Here is a 24,004-nt window from a genome sequence, read left to right as displayed (position 1 = left end):
TACGGCCATGTTCAAGAAACCAGCCTTAGCATATTCAAGTTCTCAACTTTGTTGGCAAGTCAATTTACAAGCATACCTTGTATCCTAACTACCATACTGATTATGCTAACTCTTGGTATGCTAGTCAGTATAATAGTTATGCCTATAAGTATATTGGGTATGCTCTAGTGGTGCTAACTAGCATACTATGTATGCTAACTAGCTTAATCAGACTCTAAACCAGCACAGAATATAAGGTTTGCAATCTAGCATACCGGGTATGCTAACTAGCTTAATCAGACTCTAAAGCGGCACATTAAACGAAAGTCAGAACAGTTTTGGACATTGAAAAGGTGATCCCATCATGATATCACAATATCAAATGACTTTAGATAGTTTTGAATTTTACAAAAAGTCTGCTGCTGCTAACTCCATAAAGTTACATCATAAAAAAATACATAGGAAGGACATTCTACTGCCAAGCCTATTTGCCGTGCCCACGGTGCACGTATTTATGCTTCACTGGTTCCTGCTTCTGCTTAGCCTCTTCTTTCTGCATCTGCTTCTCTAATCTTTCCCTGTCCAGCCTTTCCCTCTCATGCCTTTCAGCTTGTAGGTCAGCCTCCCTTTGTTGCTGACGGATCGCTGCCCTCAACGTGGCTTCATCCTTTTGTCTTATATCTAATTGCACCTTGCCGATGACTGCATCATAAAATAAGTCAGGGCCGGTATCAAACATGTTTTCAGCTGTTTGATTGCAACCATAGAAATAGCCAGTCAGTCAAAGTGCCTCCCAGGAATTGTTGTCGCTGCTCAACAGTCTGATGCTCTAACTTGGGAGTAATAAGCCAAGTTCCTTCATTGTTCTAGTACACTTTGTATCAACTATCATCAATGATAATAGTGTTTTTGGGCCCGAAATCCGGAACGTGCATCCAAAAGAGCTTCAAGTTCTTGAAGAACACAGGCTTATTCATAATCTTCCAAGGCTAGCCATTGCAATGGTACTGTGTAAAAACACCTGCTAGCCTTGACTGCTACTCTTTGAATACAATATCTAGTATTCCATTCACTTTACGCTGCATGCTGGTGCTCGATATAAAAACATAGAAATATTGGAGGCACCAATCCAAAAATCTGTGGCTGTCTTTGTGACAAAACAATGTTCGCTCAACATTGATATTGTACGTTACCATTTTCTTTGCATATGCAGGAGGCTGTTCGCCATACTAACCCTCTACAACACAAACCAGTAGGCCATTCAAATCAAGTATGAGAGCCCACTTATCGTCTGCCAGAAGCTTTGGCACCCATATTGGGTCAGCTAGAGGATACCCCTAGACTCACTAATAATAACCTCCTCAGAGGGATGAACAAAATTCAAGTACACCCATATTTGATAAACGCGTACACAGTAGCGGTGCAGGCGCCTCTCAATCTCAAATTTTTCTCTTTTAAGCTGCCTAGCCTTGGCGATTTGCCTTTTTGTAGCTTTTTCCATTCAATGGAAAAATTTAAATCATGCAGGGCAATTAAAACGTATTTCTCTTCCCCTGCAACACAACACAGGTATCGAATGAAGAAATCATAAAAGGAAGACAAACAAAATATACTGGACTATTGCACACTTATATTTACTCCAAAAAGACCTTTTTCATTATAAATTTTCAAAAAGTTACATGATGCCACAAGAGGTGCAGTAAGCAAAAAAGTTCTACATATGAGGGTAAGGGCATGTAGATGACAGGAATGGGCACACTCACTGAGGACATAATAGTTACGGGCACACTAGCTTGCTAGCACTATAGAATTTGGGCAGAATAGAACAGGTTCAGTATAGTTTCTTGCAAGTTCGTGAGCGGAGGGATTTCTTTTCACCTTTGGTGCTTTTGGTTATGTCCTCCACAATCCTCTTAGGGGCAGCATAAGTGTCCATTGTAGCCTCTTCTGTGACATATTGAGTATGTTAATTAGCATATTGAGTATGCTTATTAGCATATGTGGCATCCTAGTAAGCATTCCAAGTGTGCTAGTTAACATACTCAATATGCTACTTAACATACCTAATATGTTAGTTAGCATACACGGTTTGCAAGTTAGCATACCCAATATGCTAGTTAGCATACCCAGTATACGTACAAGCATGCTTAGTATGCTAACTATTACCATGACATGCATGTTAGGTAGCATGTTAAGTATGCTAGCTATTATACTATGTATGCTAGTTAGCACACCAAATATGCTAGTTAGTATGTACAGTATGCTAACTAGCATACCTAGTATGCTATGTAGCATACTACTACTATGCTTAGTATGCTAAATATAATGCCATATGTGCTAGCTAGCATACACAATGTATTAGTTAGCATACCATTTGTGCTAGTAAACCTTCTCAATATGCTAATTAACATACTGAAGATATACATGGCACACTAGTTAGCATTTCAAAGGTGCTAGTTAACATACACATTATGCTAGCTAGCATACCTAATATGCTAGTTAGCAGACCAAGTATACTTGCTAGAATGCTTAGTATGCTAATTAGCATGCCATGCATGCTAGGTAGTAGGTTGAGTATGCTAGCTGTAATACTGTCTATGTTAGTTAGCATACACAGTATGCTAAGTAGCATACTCAATATACTTGTTAGCATACCCAATATACATAGTAGTGTGCTTAGTATGCTAATTAGCATGCCATGAATGCTATTAAGCATGTTGATTATGCTAGTTAGCATACACAATATGCTAGTTAGCATACCATGTGTGCCTGCTAGCATACCCAGTATGCTAGTTAGCATACCTTGTATGCCTGCTGCTATGCTTAACATTCTAATTAGGTAGCATGTTGAGTATGCTAGCTATAATAATGTCTATGCTAGCTAGCATACCCAATATGCTAGGTAGCATACCCAATATGCTAGTTAACATACCAAATATGCTAACTAGCATACTAGTTATGATGGTAAACCCACATGGGAGCAAGGTGAAAATTCTAAATATGAATCAAGGCTGGATACCTGCCATTTATTATTATCTTACCAGAGTTTGGTGTGATTGGATGTTCTATTGGTATCCTCTGCTGGCAGGTGGAAGCCCTACATTCAGTCCTAAGGGAGCATGCAGCTGCAAAGCAGAGAAGGTGATAGCTATGTTCACATGGAAGCTTGACCATTGCAAGGATTTCATGTACTTCAAGTGGCATACCACATCGACAGTATACTGGTTCTTCCTAGCATCGTCACGCACCCCTCTATCCGTCGTAAATCCGACAATAGCTAAATTATAGAGGGCAGTGGGAAAAAAAGAGCCTTGTAGCCTGGATTGCATATGCATTAGCAAGTGCAGTTGACTTTCACAGGCTTGCACTTTGGATTCCTTGACCTCCACCTCAATCTACAAAACAAAGACAAAAAGAGCATGTTAAGTACATAGGTTAACTATGCACATGTACCAAACATAAGGTGCAAGTACGAAAATCACGGACACTTACCAGATGACAGGTTATGTCAATGTCACTATCAACGGGGGCATCCTCACAGTGAGGAAACCCCAAAACATCGAGTGTCTCTTTAATTGTTTCTATTTTCACCTCGAGCTCCATTTTTTGCTTTGCATTCAGATGACAACTCTATGATAAAGTCTACAATTCATTACCAGCATCACGCAGCTTCTATCTCATCGCCATGACAACTAGACTGGCCTTCGCACTGCTCGCTTTCAATACCCTTGCAGCTTCCAGCTCCTGTTGTGCATTTCTGAGATCCTCTTTAGCATCTTGCAGTTGTGTTCTCAGATGAAGGATAGTTGCTTCATGCGTTGCAAATCCTCCAAGTCAAAAAATGAAAAGCTTTCTGCCTCCTGCTGAGTGCTGTGATGAGACATGGGTGTGGCCTTGGTAGCTTTTACATTGCTCATACCTACTCAGCCCGAGTTGTCCTCCTACTGAGTGCTGTGATGAGACAGGGGTGTGGCCTTGGTAGTTTTTGCATTGCTCCTACCTACTCAGCCCGAGTTGTCCTCCCACATTTCAGCAGACTCATCCTCTTGTTTTGGAACTTGATGTTGGGAATTACACATCTTCCACTTCTTGACATGGCCCTCGTAGTAGCCCTTCTCTCGAAGATCCTGCAAATACTGCACAGCAAACTCAGCCCAATTGAGCTTCATGGCTGCCCTGCTTGCAATCACCACAGGACTGAATTCTTTTACAAACCCCTTCGTGAATGCAGAGTTGATCTCCATGTTAGATGGACCCTTCTGGTAGACCTTATAGTATAACCACATCACCTGCTCATACATATCAGTGTGGATGAAGATGCATTTAATGCGGTACTGGCTGAGATCCTTCGACTGTCTGAACACACTGAACCATTCCACATCACTGAGTTGCTCCCACTTAACCAATTTGGGATCCAAACCAGCCATGGAGAGGCCATAAGCAGCATTAAAATCTTCCAAAGTTGTACATAATTTCTCCTGCACTGGGATCTTCACCTTGGGAGCTTTCCATCAGACTGCACACATGCAATAGGAAAATTAGTAAAAACCAAAAGGTTACATGATCAAAAGAGTAGAATCTGACAAAATACATTCCAACTACATATATAATGTCCCTCTCTCTCTCGCTGTAAATGGCAAATTGGGGAACCGATGTCGGACTACATGCGAGGGCACTGAACAGAAGAACACAAACACACACACACTTCACTGCTCATTGGGGAACCGATACCGGACTGCATGCAGGGGACACTGATGAATAGAGGAACACACACACAAACACACACACTTCACTGCTCATTGGGGAACCGATACCGGACTGCATACAGGGGACACTGATGAATAGAGGAACACACACACACACACACACACACAAGGAGAAAGAGAGAGAGAGAGAGAGAGAGAGAGAGAGAATACCTAAGTCGTTCCTTCCTTTGCCTGCATGCATGAACTGTGACATTGGGGATCCCTCGGAATCAGACAGCTTCACTCTTTTGCGGGGTGGAGTAGAAGCAGTAGTAGATTTGGCCCTGCTGTGTTTCCTGCTCTTATGCAAATGCGGCATGAGTAGATCTACAATAATGTTGTGTTGTGTGTGTCTTGTTGGGGACATATAATGCTAGGCATGGTTCAATCTGGGATGGTCTAGGAGTATTCTTGGACCTGCGACACTAGTGCGTAGTTTGCTTTGAGAAGAGTTTTTGTGGGCAAAAACCTTTCTTAAGGGAAGAGGAGATCCCGTAGATTCAGCTAGTCGTGAAAGTATGGACGAGTAACACTTGGAGAGGTGTGTCTGGTATAGCGGCGACTAGGAGTCAAAACTGAGAGTTATTAGCCTATGTGGAAGTAATTCCACCCACCCATAGTGGTGCAAGAAAATTATCAAACATCTCTATATACTATATGGCCTGCTCGTAGATATAGTATGAGATAGAGATAGAAGTTTGATAGTAAAATTTGGAGGGATATCTTCAAAATTTGTATACTTTTTCTAAGTATAAATACAACAAACCATGGGTAGTTCGATGGTCAAACATGAGATAGGATATGCTTTGAGCATATGCATGTAATAGTGTGAAATACCAAGCTATTGGACGTAGCCCCATTATGTTAATGTATGGCCATAGAGCTGAAAGGAGAAGGTGCAATAGTGCACAAGATTGTGCAAAGACGTATAGAAAGAGATGTAAGCACGTAACCTTTGAGTAAGGTGATGTCATATCTTAAAGAACCTGCGTAGTCAGGATTTGTAAGATAGGAAAGTGCCAAGACAGGTGGTGTAACCCACACACTCGAGCTGCTGGAGAGCATTCAAGAGGAACTGATCGAATCTTTCCCCAGTTTGTTTTTGTAGACAAAAACTCTTATTAAGGCGGGGGGGGGGGAGGGGGGGTAATGTCACGTAGCTTGTAATAGCCCACGTGAGCCGCCCGTAGTGGCGACAGAGCTCGACCGAACTTGGACTCTGCACGCCGGAGCGCGGGTGGAGAGTAAGTCCAAGGTTCAAGGGTGAGGGCGCCCGGGTCAAAGTACCGTAGGCGGCCAGGCATGTGTGGACAGGCAGGCCACTTACTTTATATGCTTGGCAATGAGGTGTTATCCTCATTCTCTCTATGGTTAGGCAGTGACCATGAGCTCTCTACCTCCTCTTCCTCCTATGGCTATGGCGGAGTCCATGTTTGTTTGTTTCCATACAGAGAGAGTTTTATCTTAGGCTCAAAGAAAAACATCCAGAAGTGAACATCGGGCAACTCTCATTTGAGAAGCTTAAGCCTTTTTTTGTATGCAAACTAAAGGATAGGAACACCTGCTATTGTGTCTACCATATACAAATGTTGTATCTTAAGGATTCTTTTAATAGTCTATGCATAGATTCTTTTGGGTTACATGGATCTTTGTGCCAATGCTCTTGTGATGTTTGCAAGTCCTCAGTATCACCACAAAAGTATTGTGCACATGAACATGTGTTTTTTTGGGATAACACACCTATGGGAGTCATGTTTATGCACCAAGAATCAGGACTCAATGTACCATAAGTATAAGTGCCTTATGATGGAGTGCAAAATTTGTGGTGTGAAGAGGCTTGTTGTTTGTCCGTGTGAAAAACTTGAAGTCACAAAAACTATAAGTGTGTAGGTTTTTGAAGACATAGAGGTTGGCCTTAATAGAAAAGGAGAGAAGAAAAATCGTAAAACTCTCTCCATGAAGCAGGTGCCTCTGAACAAGTTCATGGTAATGCTACAAGAGCACACATTAAAGTTTCATCAAGCATAATTGTGCTTACAGGTGGCAAGCTCAGCTGTTCAAGGATTGTTTAAGGGTATTCAGAGATGATACATTTGTCTCAGTTGTTGATTTTGTAGAAAACTACTCATTTAAAGCGCAAAATGAGATTCAGATCATGCATTGGCACACTAACCAGTGCACAATTCTGGTCCACATTAGTTATCATTCTAGTGGCATATAAGATGGAGTAATAAAGGATATGCATTTCTACATATCATACGATAAGCAACATGATAGTCTTTTTGTTTAACATTGTTTTTTGATTCATCGTCGATGGCTTAAAGACCAAGGATTTCATTTCAAGAAGCATTGGGTGTGGTCAGACGACAAAGTTCAGCATCAGGCCATGGTAAAGCAGAGCATGATGGAGCAGGTGCAGTGGTGAAAAGGGCATGAACACATGAATAATTAAAGAGTGATGGGGTAATATTGAGAAAGGCATTTGACGTTATGTGATTCTTGCAGGAGACAATGCTGGAGTCAAATAGCCATGGCCTCGGGAACAAAAGCCACATAAGAAGAAGAGATAAGGTTGGGTTATGTCGATAGGTCTAACCCGTGGGCATGCACACGAGTTGGAGGGTCTCGGTCCATGCATTCCATTTGTGGCTTCTCAAAGCATAAATCAACACTTCTCAGGACTAGGGAATTATCATGCTTCTGTGGTGCATGCTTACACAATTGATGGAGATCATGTTCCAACAAATCATATGTTAAAGCTTGGAAGCGCATCACTGTTCAACCCACTAAAGAGGTGTGATCTGAAGAGCTACAGGTGGATGAGCCTTTGTATGAGGGATGTGAAGACTTCCTTGGTGATTTCTTAGTATCAGGTACACACCAAAGAAACAAGCGGAGAAACATCTCAAAGACAAGTGGGGAAACAAGATAAAGAGAGGTATATACTATGTTGCTAGTTTTTGGTATGAAGTACAAGCTAATGGTCACTATTGTTTGCTTGACAACAAACCAGAGGTGTTCATCCTATCTCACCTTGTTAGATCCATCAAGTTACCATGCCACAAATCGGTAGTCTCTTTTATTTATTTGGCGAGGTAGACGAGGCAATCTTTAACTCATTGCCGTATGACACATTGGACATGTAATTTGTTGATGTGCCTTCTCAATGTCCTATAAATATTTATGATAAAATGCTTTAATCTTGGTGGTATCAGAGACTTGTGGTGGTTATCGCACCTACAATTCCTATGGATCTTGGCATGTACTTGGCTCTATATCTTGAGATTACCAAGGTACCTTGCCTCATGAATATGTTCTTTATATCAATATTAATGTAAACTTTATATTTATTGCATGTACTTGGCTCATGACTATGTACTTTTCATCATTGTTCTGGATCCATACAATAATAGTGTTCAACGTCACCACCACGAAACATTTCAGCCCTAAAACGTTTCATGCCGAAATGCAGAGTTTTGTTGTAAAACGTTTCACCCTATGAGAAGGCAACCCAAAATGCTGGACTGAAACGTCAATTTAAAAAAATCAAGACACAATAAATATATGTTTTTTTGATAATATATTCAAAAAATAGGCATTTTAGATAAGCATTTCATATGGGGCGTTTGAGTATATGTTGAAAAAATTTGAGGAGTTTCAGGCAAAACGCGTTTCAGTGCAGTTCAAACGTGTTTCATGGTGATGCAGATAGTGTTACACAGAACCATGTGTGTTTCATACCTTGATAGGGTAGGTCCATAAATTAACATAGGAAAACCTATTTTCCTACCGTATAGATCTTCAATAAAACTACCATATCACATCATCTATACTATATAGCACACAAGACCAACACCATAGAGCCCCTAAACTAGCAAAAACTAAACATTGGGGCTAGTAAAGGTGTGGCAACTCTGTGAGTCTCATAGGTATCTCATCAGCAGACCGTACAGCAGCCGTACTGTGCTGTACGACAGCAAGTACTCCTGTGGACAGAGGCGGCGCAGATCTGTGGGACAGGGACAGGCTGCAATAGGCGGCTGCAGCTGTTGAATTCAGGTTGTACAGGCTGTACGACTGCAAGTACAGTTCTGTACTTCTGCAGGTATACTGTGCGGCCAGATCTGGTGCAAGTACAGAGGCAGGGCAACACTGTTGCATGCGGCGCAGGCGACCAGCAACAAATCAGGAGGCGGCTACTACTTGCTGCACAAGTACAGGTGTGTACAACTGCTGGCTGCAGGCAAGTACAACTCCTGGCACGTATCCCGAGGTAGTACAGACGGGTACGGGGCTGTTTTTCAGATCTATACAGTCAAGACAGCATAGAAGTGAACACAAGGAGGAGGGTACAGACAAGTACGTGCATGCGTGTGAAGCAGGGTTGTGGAAACAAGTGCCTGCAAGTACAGATTGGTACCGTTGCTTCCTCCAGTGCTGATTCACGTGCTGATTTTGGTAAGCTCCGCATCTGTTCATCTATCTCTCTTTCTACTGCTTGATGTCTGTTGCAGATTTGAGCTATCTGGCCCCTTGTGAGAGGAGGGGTATGGCAGATTGACAAGGGTTGAGACAGAGTTTGGACAGTACATGTATGTATGAGCTGAGATGTTGAATCATGTACTTGAGTTATGCCAGATGTATGCTCATGGCTGCCTTGCTTAGTGGTCTTGGCTGATCAGAGGGAGGCACAGTGTGTTATTTGGAGACACAGATCTGTGTGCATAGATCCTCTGTGCTAAGAGGTATTGTGGGCCATCAGATTGGACATACAGGTGTAATCTCTTGGCTGATTTTTGTTGTACTCAGCCATTCATATTTTTGGAATTGAATAAAGAAATACCGCAAGGGGCGCCAAGCTTTGGGGCCAACAGGTGTCGCTTTGTTTTCAGATTTGGGCGCTCTAGCTCCAATCTGTTTTGTTTTCACATCTAGACTACAAGTGGACGGGTGACTGCTAGTCTACCGCACTCTGGTTTCTATTAGAGGCCGGTTTCAAGGTTCCGTTGCCGGGACCAATCATCAATTTTTTGAAGGGAGTGAGCTCGTGGTTGCTTTGAAGAAAGCCATCGCTGAAAATTCAGCAAACATGTCTGATACAGAGGATGAGTACTTCTATCATGAAGAAGAAGAGCAAGAGACTTCTCCTGAGAGAGATGTATCTGAGGATATTTTTGCAGGAGAACAGGCTGCAGATGTTCAGCCTTATGAGGATGTAACACAGCCAGAAGATGTGCATTGTAAAGAGGATGATGATGCTCGGTTCAAAGATCGTTTGGCTAGTGTTAAGGATACTTTTATGCAGCTCACACAGAGTGAGAGATTTGTTGAATTTATGAGATCTCGCACAGAACCCGAGAAAAAGAAGAAGAAGGTTCGTTCAAAGAATCTTCCACAGGGTCATAGTGGTGCCATCCCACACGAACCATCTTTTGGCCACTTTCCGAACATGCAGCATACTTATGGTGCAAACTCTCAGAGTTCCTTCTATGGACAGCCACGTATTCCTCAGCAGAATATGCATCCAGGTTATTTTGGTGGTGGCTCGGTGTTCCAATCTATGACTGGGGGTTACCCTCAGGGAGGCATGGGTATGTACGGGCCTTTTGGAGCCAATTTTCAGCCTGGCATGCAGGGGAATATGTATGGTGGTATGCAGTCCGGTATGCAAGGAAATATGTTTGGAGGCATGCAACCTGGGATGCAAGGCAATATGTTTGGTGGTATGCAGCCAGGTATGCATAATGGAATGTTTGGAAACATGGCTGGTATGTATGGTATGCCTGGTGTGGGAATGGGAAATGTTGAACCAATGATGGGCATGAATGTTGGGGGCAGCAATCTTGCGAAGCCACTTCCATATGATAATCTAACGCCTATGGGAAAGGCGAAGGATTACAAGGAAGGGGGAGCTGCAGTGAAGTTTGACACATTCAGTGGGGCCAAGGATAAATTGAAAGCACTTACCTTTTTACAGCAGTTTGATGCTACTTTTTCTGGTGGGAATTACACAGAGTCCTCTAAGGTGAGGAAAGCTGCCACTTTTCTCAAGGGCAATGCTTTGCAGTGGTGGTCTACTCTTCTTTTGCAGGACATAGCACCCACCACATGGGTCCAATTTAAACAGGTTTTCTCTTCCGTATGGCTCACATCTACATTTGAGGTGGATGTTATGACCGCATGGCACAAGTTGGATGCTTCAAAGTGTGATAGTTTGGAGGATTATAACAAGAAGTTTTGGGAAGCTTTACTCCCAGTGACTTCTTATGGTGCGGTGCCATTATCTGAGCAGGTAGAGAAGAATTGTTGTGGGCTGCCCAAAGAGATACGAGATTATTGTATAAAGACAAGAGTAACGAACATGTCACAGATGATTGAAAATGCTATGACAGCTAATGCGTTACTCACAGGTGGTTCATCTGGGTTTAAAGGCAGTAAGAAATTGGGCAAGAAAGCTGAAAAATTTGGGCATGCTTCTCGTGATGCTAAAGGGTTTCAGAGAAAAAGTATAAGAAGTTGCCAATGCCCAAGAGGACTTCTGAGGAAAGACAGGCTTTGAGAGATGCTCAAAAGTGTTTTTACTGTACTGAAGAGGGGCATATGTCATTCAATTGTCCCAAAAGAAAGTCCCAAAAGGACTCTGACAATAAAGGAGAGCCCAAGCCAAAGAAACAAAAACCTTCTGCAGGCTTGGTTCCTGATCTTGTGGGGGAACAGCCAGGTGGTGAAGCCACAGAGTTGTGCAGGGCATGGGGCAAAGTGAGAGATCAGAATGCCTTGATCTTCTTTGACACAGGTGCTAGAGCCAACTTCATTTCACCAGATTTGGCTGGCCGATTGGGGATTCGCACAGAGGAGATGGGGCCGTTACATGAGGCTAATATGGCTTGTCCAGGGTATGCAGAACCCGTTACTCCTATCATTGGGAAGCTTCGGCTTCATTTGCAGGTTATGTGGACAGCGAAGAGTTCTTCATCATGCCTTTGGATGGCTGTGATGTTTTGTTGGGGATGCCATGGTGCCACAGAGTACATGCGGTGGTGAATACTTACAATAGGAAAATCACTCTGACTCATAGAGGGAAAGAACATGTATTGGATGTAAAACTCAAAGGGGAATCTGTTCCTATTGTATCCGCTTCGGCGATTTCATCAGTAATGAAAAAGCATCTTTCCGCGTACTTGATTTATGTAAAGGATGCACAAGATGATGGGTCTAAGTCTAATTTGTCTATGTTAGATAAGAACAGGACTGATTTCTTATGTGGGTTTCAAGATTGTTTTTCCGAGTCATTGCCAGGAGAACTTCCTCCTGAGAGGCCAGAAGATCATGCCATAGATCTGATTCCTGGTAGTACTCCACCGAATAGACCGCCGTACCGTATTAGTGCAGCCCAACAGGAAGAGATTATGAGTCAGGTGCAGGAGCTTTTGAATAAAGGGTTGATACAGCCTAGCTCATCACCCTTTTGCTCACCTGTACTCTTAGTGCAGAAGAAGGATGGTTCTTGGTGCATGTGTATTGATTACAGGGCGCTGAACAAGAATACCATCAAGAATCGATTCCCCATACCGAGGATCGATGACATCTTGGACCGCTTACAGGGCTCCATAGTTTTTAGTCGTATTGACTTGAAAAGCGGGTATCATCAGATACGCATTAGACCCGAGGATGTGCATAAGACAGCATTCCGAACCACGTTTGGGTTGTATGAGTTCTTGGTTATGCCCTTTGGTTTAACGAATGCGCCTGCCACATTTAACAGAATGATGGACAGGATTTTCAGGCCTCATAGAGAGTTTGTGGGCACATTCTTTGATGATATGATTGTGCATTCACAAACTGAGGAAGAGCATAGAAGGCATTTGGCCATTGTGTTTGCAGAACTCAGAAACCATAGGTTGGTGGTTAATGGCAAGAAGAGTGAGTTCTTGGGGCACATTGTGTCTGCGCATGGAGTCCGTATGGATCCAACAAAGGTGGAAGCAATACTTAATTGGCCAGCTTTGAGGACCGTGCATGATGTACGCAACTTTCTAGGATTGTGTTCCTATTATAGGCGTTACATACGGCACTTTGCTGAAATTGCTTCGCCTCTTCATGCTTTGACGAAGAAAGCAACTCCGTTTAGATGGACTGATCGGGAAATTACAGCATTCAAAAAGCTCAAAGACAAGCTTACTTCGGACCCAGTATTGGTGTTACCGGACCTCCGAAAGGCTTTTGTTGTCCAGTGTGATGCATGTGGAAGTAGCATTGGTGCAGTTCTCATGCAAGAGGGACATGTCATAGCCTATGAGAGTAGAGTTTTGCAAGATGCCGAGAAGCATTTATAGGTTTATGAGAAAGAGATGTTGACTGTAATTCACGCTCTTTCTACATGGAAACACTACTTGCTTGGGGCTGATTTTACTGTACAGACAGATCATCAAACCTTGCGTTACTTCCTCACGCAGACTAAGCTTTCAGAGAAGCATATGCGTTGGGCAAACTTTTTGTCAATGTTTCACTTCCAGATTGTGCATGTGGAAGGCAAAAAGAATGTAGTGGCAGATGCTTTGTCACGCAAGCCACAGGTCTCTGCAGTATCACTTGCTTATCATCATGAGCTTGATGAAATGAAAGAGCAGTATGCCCATGATGAGGATTTTGAAAGGTTGTATGATCAGATGTCTGAGGGTCAGCGGCATGAGCACTATACTCTCAGAGATGGGTTTTTATTGATGCATGGCAGACTGTGTGTTACCAGGCCATTGCGACTCAAGGTTATGATTGAAAGTCATGCTCCACCGTATGCAGGTCATAGAGGTATTGACGCCACGGTCAAAGCAGTGGAGACTTTCTTTTATTGGCCAACCTTGACAAGAGATGTTGATGCCTTTGTGAGGCAATGCATCGTATGTCAGAAGGTAAAGTTTGACCGTCAGAAGACACCAGGGTTATTACAGCCCTTACTTATTCCGGATAGACCTTGGGAGAGCATTGCCATGGATTTTGTATTTGATCTTCCACGGACACAAACGGGAAATGATGGCAATGCATCGTATGTCAGAAGGTAAAGTTTGACCGTCAGAAGACACCAGGGTTATTACAGCCCTTACCTATTCCGGATAGACCTTGGGAGAGCATTGCCATGGATTTTGTATTTGATCTTCCACGGACACAAACGGGAAATGATGGCATCTGGACTATCATATGCAACTTCAGTAAGCAGGCTCATTTCATTCCCGTGCGTAAGACGATCAAAGTGGATCATATGGTGAAGTTGTTCATGGCGAACATCTTCAAGTATCATGGCTTGCCTACGTCTATCATTAGTGACCGTGATCCACGGATGACGAGTTTGTTTTGGAGAGGGTTGTTTGACAACATGGGTACAACTCTCAAGTTTTCATCCTCATTTCATCCACAGACAGATGGTGAGTCAGAATAGGCTAACTCTACAGTATTGGATCTTCTCAAGTGTTATGTGTCAGAGCACAAGCAACAATGGGAAAAATATCTTCTTTGGTGGAGTTTGCATATAACAACACTGTACATAGCTCGACAGGCAAGGCACCTTTTGAGATTGTAGAAGGAGGGAAGAAGGTACCACCCATTTTGCATACAAAGGATAAGATCTTTAAGGCTGATCACCGTCGCTATCTTGTGAAGTTCAAGAACTATTCACCGATGGATGCGAAGTGGATGGAGGAAGGTGACTTAACAGATTCACCTCAGGTTTTGGAGCTTTATCTCGATGCCTTTGAGTTAGAGCCGACTCTTGTTGTGGCTCATTCAGGTTCAGCAGAGCATGGGTCTGGAGCATTACCTGATGCTCAAGAGGGGGGGGTAGCACCTCCACTCCCTTGATACAGACAGGCTCATATGACATCGAGAGGTCGCTTGGTGTAGTTTTTATCTCACCCGAAGGTACTGAGGCTGACAGTACATCTGTTTATGGGACTTCTATGATATATGTGTACTAGTCACATGAGATTTTTGTGGATATGTATGGTTCACAGTGGTATACAACTTGGACTATTACTATGCCATTGGTTTCCAGTGAATGTTGATACATGTGTATGGCTTAGAGAGATTGGGACGCTGATCTTGCCATATTGTATATTTCACTTTGGATATTTTGATGCATCACCAGAATGCAATCGAGGACGCTTGCCATTTTTCAAGAGGGGGGTATGTCATGGCCCTGTGAAAATGAAACAGCACAAGTGTGGGCATGGTGGTTGCAGAGTCAGAATATTGAATGATTCACATGGGGGGTGCCCGGACAGAGTTAAAGATGTGTGGACATCCCTAGGTGTGAAGGGGGGAACTAGAACATTAAACTTTTAATGTTTATTAAAGTTGCCCCTAGGCCTTAGTGGCCGTAGGGAACTTTTAAAGTTTGGGGGGCCCTAGGATTTTTATGGGGAGGAGGCCACTCCACTTTTGGAGTGAGTGCTTCTCTCTCCTCCCCCTCTCTCTAGCTTTTGGGGAAGAGAGTTGTGGAGGCTTGTGGGTGTACATGCGTGGAAAAGCTGAGAAGGAGGAGACGGCTGCTGAAGACTGTTTTGCTACTGTTTTCTCTGTGCAAACCAGCCGTACAGCCTTGTATGGACAGGCTGCAGGTTTCCTCTTGGTCCACGCTACACTCAGGAACTGTTGCGGGTCTATCTCCCTGCTGGACAGGCTGCGCACAGACTCTATACAGGCTGTGCAGACAAGTACATAGCAAGTACAACACTGTACGACTGCCGTACAGTGTACGGACAGTCAGGTACAGCAAGTGTTGCTGCAGGCGGCGTTGGAAAGGTGCTGGACAGATCTGGCTGCGCAGATTCAGGCGAGCACAGGTGCAGACAGCAGGCGGCGTGTGCAGGTACAACTCCTGGCATGTATCCCGAGGTGGTACAGACGGGTACGAGGCTGTTTTTCAGATCTGTACTTTCAAAGACAGCATAGAAGTGAACACAAGGAGGAGGGTACAGACAAGTACGTGCATGCAAGTGAAGCAGGGTTGTGGAAACAAGTGCCTGCAAGTACAAATTGGTACCGTTGCTTCCTCCGGTGCTGATTCACGAGGTGATTTTGGTAAGCTCCTCATCTGTTCATCTATCTCTCTTTCCACTGCTTGATGTCTGTTGCAGATATGAGTTATCTGGCCCCTTGTGAGAGGAGGGGTATGGCAGATTGACAAGGGTTGAGACAGAGTTTGGACAGTACATGTCACGAGCCTGTGGCAATGACTAACTTTGTTTTTGCTTTCTTTATCGGATTGGTTTCCTGTTTAGAAACCCCTTTTGGAATCCAAAATGTCTGCATTGCTCAGTCGGAGTGGACAGCATTAAAGTTCAGTGAGAGAGTCTAAGTTTGGATGGCCTAAGGTTTACAGGCACTGAATATTGACATTAGATTAAGGCTAAGAGAAGGGTGGGTCGAAAGAAGAAGAAGACAGATAAATATCTCTGCTAGAGGGCAGTGCACTTGGAATTTGTCAGTGCTCTAGAGATAGAAGAGCATCCAGAAGATCAGAGGGACGCGATTCTGACATCTCCTAAATTTTAGGGGAACCTGCTATTTTTGGCCTATGTCGGAATTGAAATGTGTTCGCGTCAAAAGGAGGGCAATTAAATGGGGAACAATAGTCCCCAAAGACCTGCAGTGAGCTGATGAGCTGGCCAGGATATTTTTAGGCTGGAAGTCCAAAGCAGGAAATTGCTTATTAATGTGCCATTTGTCACATTTTACAAAAACTTTCCACTCGTGGGAGGCTGAGCACTCGTTTTCTCTCTGTGGGAGCTCATTTGGTGAATTTGCAGGTGGATTGAAGCAGGTTAAGGGCTATTGAGAGCTGCCTACTCCCTTTGCCTTGATGCAGTGAGCCATACGTGGCTGTAAACCACTCCTCTACTCTCTCAGAATGATTATGCTTGCAAGAGGCTTTCTTATGTGTATGTGCAGCTGTGAGGAATTCATGCTTCCTGGCTGAGGCAAGAGCCTCCTTTGATAGGAACAGGCGCGGTTAACCACCGTACCATAGCAGGTACCTGTGGGGGTCATAACCCCACAAAGCAGGTGTCAAATTCAGCAATTTATTGTTGCTGTTTATGACTGTTTTTGGGCTGTTTCGGAGCCCGAGAAGGTACCGGATTGCAATAAGGTCAAGCCAGATGGATTCCAGAGTGAACAGAGGGCCATATGTGTGCAAAACAGAGTAAATTTCAGTGCTGTGCAGAAATTACAGCAAGCTGAATTACTGGTTTTTATGCTCTGTTGAGAGGGTTTCGACGTACTGAAGAGGTCAGAAGTGGTTTGGAATGATTCTGACATATTTTGGGTCAGTTTTGGGACAGTTATGCTGGCGAAATTTTCAGGAATGTGCAGAAAATTCAGCAAACTCAATACCTTGTAAAAATCTCTTTTTCTAAAGAATAAATAAATACCGAAAGGGGCGCCAAGCTTTGGGGCCTATCTGGTGTCGGTGTCAGCTCCTGGGGACATTCTAGTTCACAGGATTTTGTTGTTTTTGCTCTGTGTTTAAGCTAAGGTATTAAGTGACGACATAAACTGGTGAAAGCCGTGTGTATTGAAGAAGATCTACCGCCCAGTCAGTAGTACAGGCCGGTTTCATGGTTCCATTGCCGGGACAAACATCACTTTGTTTTATTGAAGTGAGCCTGGGCCTGCTGGGTAGAAGCACAGAGCACTGATGGCTGACCGACGTGAAGAAGCTAGAGAGGAGTTCTCTTCCTCCCAGGAAAGAAGAGAGGTTCTAGTGGTTTCAGAGGCTGGAGAGCCGTCTAGGCCGTCTCATGCAGTGCCACCTCCTGTCATGCCTATACCACAGGGAGCCAGAGCAGATGAGGATGCTGCTTTCAGAGCTCAGTTGCTAGCAGCAGTGGGTATGTTTTCCCAGGTCATGCAGAATCCACGTTTCTTGGAGTTTCTGCAACCTCCTCAATCTACTCAGCCCATTGGGGCTACAGAGTTAGTGCAAGAACCTGTTGAGGTTCAGACACTCAGTGTACATCCTGCCGACTCACGAGAAAGGGCAAGGCAGCTTGTGGGGTCAGTGGAAAGAGCACCAGTACTTCCTTCTGTTCACGAACAGGTGGCTGAAACGCCAGTTGTGCCGGCTTTTGTTGAGCAGCCCGCCACCTTACAGCAGCCATTAGTTGGCCAGTTTGGACAGGGAAGTCAGTTCCAGGCACCGCCGCAGGTATTTCCACCACCTACCTTGCATCCAGGCTATTTTGGAGGCGGTTCTGTGTTTCAGAGCATGGCTGGTTATGCGCCAGGAACAGTGGATTACCAGCAGAGAACTGTGTTTGGGGGTTCACAGAGTTTTATGCCAAACCCCATGTATGGCAATATTGGCATGCAGCCAGGTTTTCAGGGTGTTCAGAGCAGTTTTGGAATGCCACAGGGCACTTTTGGCATGGCTGCTTTTCAGAATCAGCCACCACCTCTTGTACAGTCAAACCCGTTTGTGGGTGACAGAGGGATGATGATGCCATCGGATAGTGTCCTAATGATGCCAGCACCTACTGTTGATAAACCGAAGCCATACAAAGAAGGTGGAGCAGCTGTACAGTTTGACACTTTTAGAGGCTTTGAAGACAGGACTAAAGCACTTTCCTTCATACAGCAGTTTGATGCTGCCTTTGCTGGAGGGAACTTCACAGAAGTTTCTAAAGTGAGAAAGGCTGCCACTTTTCTGAAAGGCAATGCTAGCCAATGGTGGACCACTTTGTTGATGCAAGGTCAGGCACCGTCCACTTGGGTTGGCTTTAAGCAAGTGTTTGCTGCAGCTTGGTTAACCAATGAGTTTGAGGTTGATGTGATGTCAGCCTGGCACAGTTTGGATGCCTCAAAGTGTAAGGATCTCGAGGATTATAATAAGAAGTTCTGGAAAGCTTTGTTGCCAGTCACTTCTTATAGAATTGTGCCGTTAACTGAGCAGATAGAGAAGTACTGTTGTGGCCTGCCAAAAGAATTGCGCAATTATTGCACAAAGACCAAGGTTACCACATTGACTCAGCTGATTGAGAATGCAAACACAGGGAATGCACTGTTGCTGGGTCAGACTAGTGGTTTTGGGGGCAGCAGCAAAGAGGGCAAATCAGCCAGAATTTCAGCAGCCAAACAGGTTGAAAAGGTTGATGAGCAGGGCCCTCAGAAGACAGGTAAAGCTGGATCAGCAAAGAAGAAATTAGCCAAGGCTTTTTGGCGTCAGTCGAAGAGCAGCAAGCCTCAGTTTAAGCAGAGAACTGAAGAGGAAACACAGGCTTTAAGGACTGAGGGTAAATGCTTTATCTGTGAGAAAGCTGGTCACATATCAAGGTTTTGTCCTGACAAGAAAAGGCCAGCTGACTCAGAAGAGAAAGAAGACAAGAAAGGAAAGAAGGTCACCCCTTCGGCAGGTTTAGTGCCAGATATGCTAGGGGATAGACCTCAGACAGATGCCAGTGAGTTGTGTAGAGCCTGGGAAACGGTCAGAGATCAGCATGTTCTCATTTTCTTTGACCCTGGGGCAAAGGCAAACTTCATTTCCCCACAGTTGGCTGCACAGTTGGGCATCAGAGCTGATGAGATGGGATACACAGCTGAGGCAGGTTTGGCATGTCCTGGCCATTCAGAGTCTGTGACACCCATCCTTGGAAAGTTACGTCTGCATATACAGTCTTATGTGGATGCAGAAGACTTTTATATCATGCCGCTTGAGGGATGCGATGTATTGCTTGGTATGCCGTGGTTGTACAGAGTGCATGGCATCTTGGATTCCTTCAAGAAGACTGTGACCTTGGAAAGTAGAGGGAAGACTCATGTGCTAGATGTTAAGCTCAAAGGAGAGTCTGTACCTATAATTTCAGCTTCTGCTATTACCTCGGTAATAAAGAATCATCTTTCTGCGTATTTGATATTTGCACGTGATTTGAATGAAGTAAGTGAGTCAAATTTGTCAGTACTTGAGAAAGACAGATCTGAATTTTTGTCACAATTTAGTGATGTCTTTTCTGACTCATTACCGTCTGAGTTACCACCAGAGAGGTCAGAGGATCATGGTATAGATCTGATTCCAGGCAGTAGTCCACCGAATCGACCTCCGTACAGGGTTAGTGCAGCGCAGCAGAAAGAGATTATGAGCCAGGTGAATGAGCTGCTGGAAAAAGGGTTGATACAGCCAAGTTCATCTCCCTTTTGCTCTCCTGTGCTCTTAGTGCAGAAGAAGGATGGCTCATGGCGCATGTGTATAGATTACCGCGCTTTGAATAAGGCCACCATAAAGAACAGGTTCCCTATTCCAAGGATTGATGACATCCTAGACCGCTTGGAAGGCGCGTCTATGTTTAGCAAGATAGATCTGAAAAGTGGCTACCATCAGATCAGGATTAGAACTGAAGATGTGCATAAGACTGCGTTCAGGACGACCTTTGGCCTGTATGAATTCCTTGTGATGCCATTTGGTCTGACGAATGCTCCTGCCACATTTAATCGGATGATGGATCGGATATTCCGACCGTTTAGACAGTTTGTTGGCACCTTCTTTGATGACATGATTGTCTTTTCAAAGTCGGAAGAGGAGCATAGAGACCACTTGTCAGAGGTGTTCAATGAATTACGTAGTCATAGACTGCTTGTGAATGGCAAGAAGAGTAAGTTCTTCTTGGAACAGATTCAGTTCTTGGGGCACATTGTGTCTAAGGATGGGGTCAGAATGGATCCTGCTAAGGTTGAGGCAATCAAGACATGGCCAACCTTGAAGACTGTGCATGATGTCAGAAGTTTTCTTGGTTTATGCTCTTACTACAGGAGATTTATCAGAAATTTTGCTGAGATTGCTTCACCGTTGCATGCTCTGCAAAAGAAAGACGTCTCTTTCAGATGGACACAGAAAGAGATTTCAGCTTTTGAGCTACTGAAACAAAAGATGACTTCTAGTCCAGTGATTATATTGCCAGACCTCAGGAAGTCATTTGTTGTCCAGTGTGATGCATGTGGCAGCAGTGTTGGTGCTGTCTTAATGCAAGAAGGAAGGGTAGTGGCATATGAGAGCAGAATATTACAAGGGCCAGAGAAGACTATGCAGGTCTATGAGAAAGAACTGCTGGCTGTAGTTCATGCTCTAGAAAGTTGGAAACACTACCTTTTAGGTGCTGATTTTGTTGTTCAGACAGATCATCAGACTTTACGCTATTTTCTGACTCAGACAAAATTGTCGGAGAAGCATATGAGATGGGCAAACTTTTTGTCTATGTTCCACTTTCAGATTGTGCATGTGGAAGGCAAGAAGAATGTTGTGGCAGATGCTTTATCAAGGAAGCCACAGATTTCAGCAGTGTCTATTCCTTATCATCATGAGTTAGATGACATGAAGGAGCAGTATGCTGTTGATGAGGATTTTGCCCGAGTCTATGATCACATTGTGAATGGACAACCTCATGACCACTATCTTCTCAAAGAGGGTTATATGTTGATGCATGGGAGACTGTGTGTCACTAGGCCACTGAGAGTGAAAGTGATGACAGAGAGTCATTCTCCTCCGTATGCTGGACATCGTGGTATAGATGCTACAGTTAAGGCGGTTGAGACTTTCTTTTACTGGCCTACTTTGAGAAGAGATGTTGAAGATTATGTACGGCAGTGTGTGATTTGCCAGAAGGTCAAGTTTGACAGGCAAAAAGCACCAGGGCTGTTACAGCCATTGCCTATTCCAGAGAAGCCATGGGAAAGCATAGCAATGGACTTTGTGTTTGATCTTCCTAGGACACAGACAGGGAATGATGGAATATGGACCATTATATGTAGGTTCAGTAAGCAGGCTCATTTCATTCCTGTTCGAAAGAAGATTAAGCCAGAGCAGATGACACGATTGTTTATGTGCAACATTTTCAAGTACCATGGGATGCCACAGTCTGTGATTAGTGACCGTGATCCACGAATGACTAGTCTTTTCTGGAGAGGCATATTTGAGAACATGGGCAGCACGTTGAAGTTTTCTTCTTCGTTTCATCCGCAAACTGATGGGCAGTCTGAAGAGGCAAATTCTACTGTCCTTGATCTGCTAAAGTGTTATGTATCAGAGCAGAAAGCAAAGTGGGAGCAGTATTTGCCATTGGTTGAGTATGCATATAATAATACAGTGCACTCTTCAACTGGCAAAGCACCTTTTGAGATTGTAGAAGGTGGCAAGAAAGTGCCCCCCATTTTGCATACAAAAGATAAGATTTTTGAGGCAGATCAGTTTGTGCAGAATATGGATGAGACATACAAGAAGATTAAGCATGCCCTTGAGAAGACTCAGGCTAAGCAGAAAAGAGCAGCAGATATGCATCGCCGAGAGCTCATGTTTAAAGAGCATGATTGGGTCTTGTTACGCTTTGAAAAGGCACGGCTTAAGAAACGTAAGGGCAAGGAAAGCCTGTTTACTAAGCTGAGTATGCGGTATTATGGGCCTTTTCAAGTAACAGAGAAGATCAGCGATGTATGCTATCGGCTGAAATTGCCTGAGCAGTGGAAGATTCACAATGCGTTCCATGTGAGTCTTCTTAGACCCTTTGTGGGTGATGTGCCAGTGGATATGCCACCTCAAGATCAACCTGAAGTTGAAGAACTTGATGAAATTCTTGTTCCAGAACAGATCTTGGCACATAAGGAACGGAAAGTAAAAGGCAAGGCTGCTAGACGCTATTTGGTGAAGTTCAGAAACTATCCACCTTTAGATGCTAAGTGGATGGAAGAGGGTGAACTCGCTGAGTCACCTAATGTATTGGGACTTTACCTTGAGGCATTTAGTCTGCAGCCTACCTTGACCCATTGATTGAGGAGCTGTATAGATTGTTATAATACAATTGCTCCATCGATCATGTACAGCTAGTCTATCTTTTGTCTTGTGGATTATTCAGTTAATAGATACATGTAGTCACCAATTTTGGCATATGTTTCAGTACTATGGTTTTGGTTTTGTCAACATGTATTTCTGAATTTAGACTCTACGTGAACTATATTGCAGTGTGACTGAATGTCACTGTTAGTGTTGGGTTCATCGACAGAGCAATGACCATGCTTGTAGTATACATGTCTTAACTTGATGTTGGTTCATCTCGTTAACTGGAAACATGTATACGACGCATGCAAATGAGGACATTTGCGATTTCAAGAGGGGGGTATGTCACGAGCCTGTGGCAATGACTAACTTTGTTTTTGCTTTCTTTATCGGATTGGTTTCCTGTTTAGAAACCCCTTTTGGAATCCAAAATGTCTGCATTGCTCAGTCGGAGTGGACAGCATTAAAGTTCAGTGAGAGAGTCTAAGTTTGGATGGCCTAAGGTTTACAGGCACTGAATATTGACATTAGATTAAGGCTAAGAGAAGGGTGGGTCGAAAGAAGAAGAAGACAGATAAATATCTCTGCTAGAGGGCAGTGCACTTGGAATTTGTCAGTGCTCTAGAGATAGAAGAGCATCCAGAAGATCAGAGGGACGCGATTCTGACATCTCCTAAATTTTAGGGGAACCTGCTATTTTTGGCCTATGTCGGAATTGAAATGTGTTCGCGTCAAAAGGAGGGCAATTAAATGGGGAACAATAGTCCCCAAAGACCTGCAGTGAGCTGATGAGCTGGCCAGGATATTTTTAGGCTGGAAGTCCAAAGCAGGAAATTGCTTATTAATGTGCCATTTGTCACATTTTACAAAAACTTTCCACTCGTGGGAGGCTGAGCACTCGTTTTCTCTCTGTGGGAGCTCATTTGGTGAATTTGCAGGTGGATTGAAGCAGGTTAAGGGCTATTGAGAGCTGCCTACTCCCTTTGCCTTGATGCAGTGAGCCATACGTGGCTGTAAACCACTCCTCTACTCTCTCAGAATGATTATGCTTGCAAGAGGCTTTCTTATGTGTATGTGCAGCTGTGAGGAATTCATGCTTCCTGGCTGAGGCAAGAGCCTCCTTTGATAGGAACAGGCGCGGTTAACCACCGTACCATAGCAGGTACCTGTGGGGGTCATAACCCCACAAAGCAGGTGTCAAATTCAGCAATTTATTGTTGCTGTTTATGACTGTTTTTGGGCTGTTTCGGAGCCCGAGAAGGTACCGGATTGCAATAAGGTCAAGCCAGATGGATTCCAGAGTGAACAGAGGGCCATATGTGTGCAAAACAGAGTAAATTTCAGTGCTGTGCAGAAATTACAGCAAGCTGAATTACTGGTTTTTATGCTCTGTTGAGAGGGTTTCGACGTACTGAAGAGGTCAGAAGTGGTTTGGAATGATTCTGACATATTTTGGGTCAGTTTTGGGACA

At 43.9% G+C, this 24,004-nt stretch overlaps 2 protein-coding genes across 3 annotated transcripts in view; one reads left to right on the top strand and one right to left on the bottom strand.

Annotated features, from left to right (window-relative positions):
• Positions 1-346: 346 nt before the first annotated feature.
• The window catches only part of LOC147629322 (uncharacterized), a 51,635-nt gene continuing 27,977 nt past the window's right edge, over positions 347-24,004 (bottom strand). Inside the window, exons 1-4 of one of the 2 annotated variants that reach the window (XM_086812568.1) lie at positions 4,896-5,395; positions 3,472-4,495; positions 3,021-3,374; positions 347-1,532 (exon numbers count right to left, since the gene is read on the bottom strand). In XM_086812568.1, the coding sequence (XP_086668694.1) occupies positions 3,045-3,374; positions 3,472-3,582 (441 nt within the window). In that variant the 5' untranslated portion in view covers positions 3,583-4,495; positions 4,896-5,395 and the 3' untranslated portion in view covers positions 347-1,532; positions 3,021-3,044. Of the gene's footprint in view, positions 1,533-3,020; positions 3,375-3,471; positions 4,496-4,895; positions 5,396-24,004 lie in introns of those variants that run through there. The other variant, XM_086812569.1, reaches the window with a different exon arrangement.
• On the top strand, positions 15,937-21,576 carry LOC147629326 (uncharacterized; the record flags this gene model as incomplete). The annotated part of the gene is made up of 1 exon (XM_086812899.1): positions 15,937-21,576. A coding segment is annotated over exon 1 (4,161 nt), but the record flags the coding sequence as incomplete, so codon positions are not given.

This window comes from Cibotium barometz, chromosome 18, assembly GCF_041138505.1.
Source record: "Cibotium barometz isolate CiBa-2024 chromosome 18, ASM4113850v1, whole genome shotgun sequence".
NCBI classification, from domain to species: domain Eukaryota; kingdom Viridiplantae; phylum Streptophyta; class Polypodiopsida; order Cyatheales; family Cibotiaceae; genus Cibotium; species Cibotium barometz.
Note: the sequence above shows the minus strand (reverse complement) of the source record. Positions and strands in the feature narration are given on the sequence as shown.